The sequence below is a fragment of the Triticum urartu genome, chromosome 6A (assembly GCF_056163025.1).
Source record: "Triticum urartu cultivar PI428250 chromosome 6A, HENAU_Tu73, whole genome shotgun sequence".
Taxonomy (NCBI): Eukaryota; Viridiplantae; Streptophyta; class Magnoliopsida; order Poales; family Poaceae; genus Triticum; species Triticum urartu.
This window is the reverse complement of record NC_141878.1, coordinates 480,148,660-480,156,222: the sequence shown is the minus strand read 5'-3', so window position 1 is coordinate 480,156,222 and position 7,563 is coordinate 480,148,660. Positions and strand designations below refer to the sequence as shown.

Genomic DNA, 7,563 nt, shown 5'->3' with positions numbered 1-7,563 from the left:
ATGTCCTAATACTAGATCATTTTGTTCTCATGATGCTCCAATTTTGCAGGGCAGTTAGAAGAAATCAAAAGTATCAGGAAACTGCATTTGATTTGGGTTTCCAAAAAAAAAAAAGGAAACGCCCACGCATTTTTGAAAGGTGGGTTGGCGGATTGCGTGGCGGCCAGCGTGTTCGCGCCTCTTCCACACCTCCCCCCCTCCCGCCTCTTCCTACCTACCCTCTTCTCCTCCCGCCCATACCTCCGCTCGTCGCCACTGTATTTATTCGCGGAAAGCAGCCATTGCCCTGTGTAGTCTGTACCTAATCAAGCTCCTCCACCCTCGCTGCGTATACGAACTCGCGAGCCGTTGTTTGTCTAGTGCAGGCAGGCTCTGCTCCTTGGCCATTCCGGGAAGCTCTCCGTCTCTCGTATAACAGAGGATCATGATCAAGGTCGCGGCGCCGGAGGTGCAGCAGCCGCAGGCCGTCGCCGCAGCCGAGGCGGTCTCGGCGGTGGTGCCGGAGGCGACCATCTTCCGGTCCAAGCTTCCGGACATCGACATCCCCAGCCACCTGCCCCTGCACGAGTACTGCTTCGCCAGGGCGGCCGAGCTCCCGGACGCGCCGTGCCTCATCGCCGCGGCCACGGGGAGGACCTACACGTTCGCGGAGACGCATGCGCTCTGCCGCAAGGCCGCCGCGGCGCTGCACCGGCTCGGCGTCGGCCACGGGGACCGCGTCATGATCCTGCTCCAGAACTGCGTGGAGTTCGCCGTCGCCTTCTTCGGCGCGTCCTTCCTCGGCGCCGTCAGCACGGCGGCCAACCCGTTCTGCACCCCGCAGGAGATCCACAAGCAGCTCGTCGCCTCCGGCGCCAAGATGATCGTCACCCAGTCCGCCTACGTCGACAAGCTCCGGCACGAGAGCTTCCCGAGAATCAGCACAAGCGGCGGCGACGACACGCTCACCGTAATCACCGTCGACGACGAGGCGGCCACCCCGGACGGATGCCTGCCCTTCTGGGGGATCGTCGGGTCCGCCGACGAGGGCTCGGTCCCGGAGGTGTCCATCTCGCCGGACGACGCCGTGGCGCTGCCCTACTCGTCGGGCACGACGGGGCTGCCCAAGGGCGTGGTGCTGACGCACGGGGGCCTGGTGTCGAGCGTGGCGCAGCAGGTGGACGGCGAGAACCCGAACCTGTACATGCGGGAGGGGGACGTGGCGCTCTGCGTGCTGCCGCTGTTCCACATCTTCTCGCTCAACTCGGTGCTGCTGTGCGCGGTGCGCGCCGGCGCGGCCGTGATGCTGATGCCCAAGTTCGAGATGGGCGCCATGCTGGCGGGCATCGAGCGGTGGCGCGTGACGGTGGCCGCCGTGGTGCCGCCGCTGGTGCTGGCGCTGGCCAAGAACCCCGTGGTGGAGCAGCACGACCTGAGCTCCATCCGGATCGTGCTCTCCGGCGCCGCACCGCTCGGCAAGGAGCTCCAGGACGCGCTCCGTGGCCGCCTCCCGCAGGCCATCTTCGGACAGGTGCGTGTGTACATATCTGCCGCCCGCGTGATCCGCTGTTTTTCACTCCAGCATTAGAACATACTCTAGGAACTTGAATTAGCATGAATTACGAGTTTGCATTGTAGACGATCTTGAATTACTCCAGCTTCTTCTTTTTGGCGGGAAGTCTTGAATTATCTTTTTATTTGCGACGAATATCTTGAGCTAGCTTGAGATAGAGCATAGGAACATCTCACCACACTTCAACTGAATCTAACTGAAGCGCATTTGATCGAAGAGAGGACGGTCAGTTGTTCCATCTTGACTGCAAAATTTGGCACAGATTATTCACTCCATGCCGCTGTGCAACATGCCCACAACCCACGGCACGCTCGGCCATCAGTTATGTGATCTGTATTCATTCAGTACTGCTCGAACATCGCTAGCAACGGTGATGGCGTTCCTGAACAAGTAGCCAAAAATGGCAGCTGCACGGGCTGTCGTCTTGCAGCCGTAGAGCGACGTGTACTAGCCCGTCCACCAGGGCCATTCTGCTCGTATATGTGCCAACGCAACGCCACACGCTCCACCAAACTAGCGCGTATACGTGCAACGCCACTGCCCGCTCCTTCCACGGAGGCGTGCAACGCGTGTGCGAGGCATGCACATGCAGCAGCTTCAGGCTCCACGTACGCACGCACCAAGCGTACGTACGTACGTACATATAGATACTCAGCTAATCTACGTCGGATGAGTATAGAAGCTGCGTGCCGTGTTGGGAAAATGGCACTGCCGTACGGTTCACACAATCACACGTCGCGTCGATGAGACGTTGGTTGCTCAACTAATCCATGTGAGCCGCTCGCCGCTCGCCGCACCTACCTGGATGGTCCCGGCGCGTGCGTCGCGTGGTGGCGCGCGTCCCACCGTACCGGCCAGGTGGCCACGGGCGCGAAGCTGACACGTGAGGTTGTCGCTGTGCGCGCAGGGGTACGGGATGACGGAGGCCGGGCCGGTGCTGTCCATGTGCCCGGCGTTCGCGAGGGAGCCGACGCCGGCCAAGTCCGGGTCGTGCGGCACGGTGGTGCGCAACGCGGAGCTCAAGGTGGTCGACCCCGACACGGGCCTCTCCCTCGGCCGCAACCTCCCCGGCGAGATCTGCATCCGCGGCCCGCAGATCATGAAAGGCTACCTGAATGACCCCGTGGCCACCGCCGCGACGATCGACGTCGAGGGGTGGCTGCACACCGGCGACGTCGGCTACGTCGACGACGACGACGAGGTCTTCATCGTCGACCGCGTCAAGGAGCTCATCAAGTTCAAGGGCTTCCAGGTAAACAAACACGACATCTCTGAAGACGTGCACGGCACCACTTTCTACAGTATGACTTAACTAACACTGTGATGATACCCCGTACGTGCAGGTGCCGCCGGCCGAGCTGGAGGCTCTGCTCATCGCGCATCCCTCCATCGCCGACGCCGCCGTCGTCCCGTAAGACAACCATCATCTCAGTAATGTCTTCAAGTACATCACTTGTTCAGCTTCAAGAACAAGATCGAACTGGCCTGGGTAATAAACTGGGTGCGTGTAAATGAATGGATGGCAGGCAAAAGGATGACGCCGCCGGCGAGGTCCCGGTCGCGTTCGTGGTGCGCGCCGCCGACTCCGACATCGCCGAGGAGGCCATCAAGGAGTTCGTATCCAAGCAGGTAGTCACACACGAGAGCAGCTACAGAACCTTGGTCGCTGAATCGATCGGCCATCTCTGACCACGGTTAGTTTGCCAATTTTCAGGTGGTGTTTTACAAGAGGCTGCACAAGGTGTACTTCACCCATGCGATCCCCAAGTCGGCGTCAGGGAAGATACTGAGGAAAGAGCTCAGAGCCAAGCTCGTCTCCCCCGTCACTGCCTGAACAACTACTATTACTACATCCAAGACGTCATTTTTGGACGGACGGCAATTCCAAGATATACATGTTTCGCCTTCTTTGTCATTTGGAAGATTGTAGTACCACGCGGAGTGTATCGCCTGTGGCTGTTAGTGAGGCATGGAGGAGGAAAGTTTTGTCTGTCCATACCATGTTTTTGTACGCTACTCTCTCCATTGAGGAGCACCACTACCACACATGTACTGGGTTCATCATGATGTTAATCAGGATTGGTTCATTTCGACCTCAACTTGTTTTGGCCAAAGCTTAAGCAATCGCCTGAGTGAGCACAGACAGAAAAGCAAATAGCTACGTACGCCTAATTAACGCAAACTGGAAGATGAGAAGTTTGCAGCAACTTATCAACTGAACAAACTGTGGACGACAAAGTATCATCGTATGCAAATAAACAAGCGACCCAATCCCTAACTGAATGTACGTGCAGTGCAGTCTTCTACCGGATGAATACAGACATCGTTCAGCAGTATAAAAAGCAGCAGACATGCTGTGTATCCCTAATGGAACTCCGCAACTTGCTGGGCCGGTATTTAGAAGTTGATTAGGTCATCCTTCTTTGGGTCCTGCCTTTTGGACACGTCCTGGGAACTGCTTCCTCCCTTCTTGCCAAATATCATCTCATCGAGATCATCGAGGATATCATCATCGCCGCCTGACATTGCTCTAGCAGCAGCTGGTTTTCTGACCAGGGCATCCTCATTGCCAACAGTCACGGAATCTTCATGCTCCGTGGCAATTGGTATGACCACTGGCTGTTCTGTACGCGCCGAAGCCATGGGCTTCTTCATCTCTTCGTATTTGGATAGCACTTTCAGGACTTCATCATTCACACTCAAGGCCTCGAAGAGCAAGGCCTCATTGTCCCCAGCCGTCTCGATGAATCTCTGGATAGTATGTTGAGATTGGTAGCATTGTTGCACAAGAGTGGTTGTTAAGTCATCCTGTGGAAGTCGCAGAACCAGTCAAAACAGAATAGCAGATAACCTTCACAGTTCATGAATATCACTTTCAACTTCCAGATAACAGAATCAATCATCACTAGCTTCTTGTCAGTTTAAAACCATGTCCAATAAAATGTACTTTAAAGTTTGAAATATTACAATGACAAAGCATGTTAGATTAGTAACTACTTCCATTTGCACAAAATACAAAGAGTGAGTATTTTTAATAATGACTGGTTTGCACTGTTTCTTGCTGTTAATGTCATCAGTATCAGGGAACATCATTCGTGCTCAATAAAGCAGTAACCAACAATAATTAGATTTTCTAAGTGACTGGCAAATAAGCAATCCAGTTTAGGTAGTACTCCCTCCATTCCTGAATCCGTATATAGTCCATATTGAAATCTCTAAAAACACTTATATTTAGAAACAGGAGGAGTATGTTACAGACCCACTCCATCAGGACAACAGAGTAAAATGAGCACCCGTTGTAATAAAATGAGCAAAATACTTGCAACAGATTTTAAGAATAACAATGAACTGCACATGCACATCACCTCATGATTACTAAAGTACACAATCATATCTCATCCAAAATATCATACATTGAGCCAAACCAAGTGACAGTACTAGCCTGATCTATCAGCAGCACAAAACAGCAACAAGTACAGAAAGAAATTGTTAACTGCAAAAGCTGCTTGAGGAAACCGATCTCACACATAGAAACTGTTATCAATAAGCAGACATCTGTGTGTACAGTATAGTACAGTCAAAAGTATCTAATACGAGCTTGGGATAAAGTTATACAAAATCCAGTTACCTGCAAAGCATCCTGCTGAGGGGAGGATGAAAGAACAGTTGAAAGAAGTTCCATGCTGTTACGGGCCACATCGAAAGCTTCCTTTGTTTCTTCAGCAGTATATGTATGCACATGTACATCTTCGAATATTTGCTGGGAGAAATTTGCAGCAACTTCAGCTTCAGCAACAGAGCGTGGTGGAGTAAATATGGGGGCCAGGCTCTCATTGTCACGTCCAGGAAACCGAATTCCTCTTGATTTCAGGCTCTGTAAAAAAAATAGATTAGCACAATGTACTTGTAACCACCAAGGAACTAACCATTACCAACGCACTAATCATATGGGTTTATTATATTACCATCAAAATGGACACTGAAACAACTTTTGGATTATGATATTATTTAGCACAACTGAATAAACGGCAAAGCTGCTACCAAAGATACTGAGTGATTCACAAGGTGATGAATAAAGCAATGACTGCTAATACTAACCACCAGCTTCTAACCACAGAAGTATGAAATTATTAAAGAGAGGTCTGAGTGGTTCCACGAAGCGATGTACCCCTTTGCTAATGGCTAAAACAACCCTCAGCAGGTTGGTCCTAAATTGGGTTCCTTCCTTGCTTACATAATGGGGCAACAGAGATTATCGTGGCTTTATTTTTAAAGCAGGGCGAAAGCCTATTTTGAGGAGATTATCGTGGCTGATTTTTTTATGAACAGGTTGGAAAATTAGCCTCACTGACACGGGACAAAATTAGCAAATCTAAACATAATACACCAATTTGTACTGCTGATTTCTCTAGTGATGGAGGAACGAAATAAAGGGGACATTAATTTTACCTTGTAGGTTTGCTCATAGACCGGCAAGTAGCGGAGCTCATCACCAGATTCTCCCCATGCTTCAATGAGCGTGAGGGCCTTGTTCCTGTTATTGACCACCGTCTGGGGGTCATCAATCAGCCTGACCATCTCATCGAGAATCCTCTCGGCCGCAACCTCGGAGAAGGCCTTCTCGCAGTTCTTGACGATGGTCTCGAGGAGGAAGAGGGCGAGGAACTGAACCCTGGCCTCCTTGAGCATGATCCGCTTCTTGATCCCGCGGATGAGGTCGACGCTGTTCACCTTCTCGGTGTTGATCAGGTCGCAGATTTCGAGGTTGGCGGCCCAGTCGGGCCCCTCGAGGGTCTCGGCGGTGGCGTCCTCGACGATCTTGTCGGCCGGGGTCTGCGCCTGGAAGAGCTCCTTCATCTTGAAGCTCATGGAGCTCATGCCGGCCTGCATCTGCTTGCCCACCTCCGACCCGGTGATCTTGAGGCGCTCGCCGAGGGCGTTCACTTTCTCCATCAGATTGTCGCTCATTTTCGCTGCCAATACGCAAAGAAAAATCGCACGGCACCGTTAGATTAACGCGTCGGCGCGGAAGTTCAATCCGAACGAACGAACGAGCAATTTATTTCTGATCTAATCTAATCTAGTAGAGTTGTTAGTAGACCAGAGGGTCGAAATTGAAAGGGAGGGCGCAACCAACCGCCGGGCCGAAATTGGGGGAAAGCGGAGGATCGATCGAGGGTTTGGGGCCGAGACGATACCTTCCGCGGCGAGAATCGAGGGCGGCGGGGGAGGGGGGAGCCGAATCGAACTGCGGCGAGGGCCTCGCACGCGTGGTGGCGTAGATTTGGCCGGCCGCCCCGCGTGGTTTGTTGGTTGGAGTTCGCCGGTGCCTTCCAGTCGAGGTCTCCTGCGGCTTTTTGGGGGGGGGCTTTTGGTGCCGCTGCCAAGTGCCAAGTGCCAACAACTGTTGTACTTTAGGGAGGAGTCGTCTTTTCCTTCCTTCCACGCGCTCGCACCATATTCTTCTCAGAATAATAAAATAACCCGGGCCACTAAAAAAAACCGGGTAGGATTAGGCAGACGGCACGCTCTGCAATTTGACCCGTATGTCTTCTGACTTGGTACTGATAAAGCGTTATGGAGTCAGTGGATTTGTTCATGCACGGTAGTACTCCACCCATTGATGATTCGTCCACATCCGTCGCGGATGGCCGGTCCGGCGTCTTTTTTCACGCAAACCGGGGAGAGACATTTTGCTCCTGTCCGGACCGATGCCACGCACACGCTTCGACAATCATGGCCCGTGCAAAACCCTCTTTCTCATTCGCACCATTTTTCATTTGAAGCAGTTGCCCGCATTTATGCCGCTCTAGAGCGGAAACTCCACATTAACGCCGACGAAGAGCAGATGTGATCTTTCATTGATGAAGGCATTGAAACGGCTTGCCGATCGAGAGCGCCGCCCACGCCGCGTCTCCGGTGTCCGCGCATGTTCAATGCCGGAGATGCGTTATTGGACGGGACGGGACGGTATGTACCGCATTCAAACGGGGTGCATGTCTGTCCGTCGG

The 7,563-nt window shown here is 52.9% G+C and overlaps 2 protein-coding genes across 2 annotated transcripts; one reads left to right on the top strand and one right to left on the bottom strand.

Annotated features, from left to right (window-relative positions):
* Positions 1 to 234: 234 nt before the first annotated feature.
* Positions 235 to 3,651, top strand: 4CL3 (4-coumarate:CoA ligase 3). The gene is made up of 5 exons (XM_048679490.2): positions 235 to 1,510; positions 2,460 to 2,804; positions 2,896 to 2,963; positions 3,079 to 3,181; positions 3,267 to 3,651. Exons 1-5 carry the CDS (start codon positions 425 to 427, stop codon positions 3,384 to 3,386), a joined length of 1,722 nt encoding a protein of 573 aa, XP_048535447.1. The 5' UTR covers positions 235 to 424; the 3' UTR covers positions 3,387 to 3,651.
* An 89-nt stretch (positions 3,652 to 3,740) lies between these two features.
* Positions 3,741 to 6,966, bottom strand: LOC125514204 (TOM1-like protein 1). The gene is made up of 4 exons (XM_048679491.2): positions 6,751 to 6,966; positions 6,002 to 6,525; positions 5,181 to 5,426; positions 3,741 to 4,360 (listed from the first exon to the last, which is right to left on the bottom strand). Exons 2-4 carry the CDS (start codon positions 6,518 to 6,520, stop codon positions 3,950 to 3,952), a joined length of 1,176 nt encoding a protein of 391 aa, XP_048535448.1. The 5' UTR covers positions 6,521 to 6,525; positions 6,751 to 6,966; the 3' UTR covers positions 3,741 to 3,949.
* Between the last annotated feature and the right edge of the window lie 597 nt (positions 6,967 to 7,563).

Excerpts from the sequence above, each read along its gene's own strand:
- 4CL3 (XM_048679490.2), top strand. The coding sequence starts at position 425 with ATGATCAAGGTCGCGGCGCCGGAGGTGCAGCAGCCGCAGGCCGTCGCC. Across the intron at positions 2,964-3,078 it reads GCCGACGCCGCCGTCGTCCC|GCAAAAGGATGACGCCGCCG; the intron begins GTAAGACAACCA and ends AATGGATGGCAG. Across the intron at positions 3,182-3,266 it reads AGGAGTTCGTATCCAAGCAG|GTGGTGTTTTACAAGAGGCT; the intron begins GTAGTCACACAC and ends GCCAATTTTCAG.
- LOC125514204 (XM_048679491.2), bottom strand. The coding sequence starts at position 6,520 with ATGAGCGACAATCTGATGGAGAAAGTGAACGCCCTCGGCGAGCGCCTC. Across the intron at positions 5,427-6,001 it reads TCTATGAGCAAACCTACAAG|AGCCTGAAATCAAGAGGAAT; the intron begins GTAAAATTAATG and ends TTTTTTTTACAG. Across the intron at positions 4,361-5,180 it reads CTCAGCAGGATGCTTTGCAG|GATGACTTAACAACCACTCT; the intron begins GTAACTGGATTT and ends CGACTTCCACAG.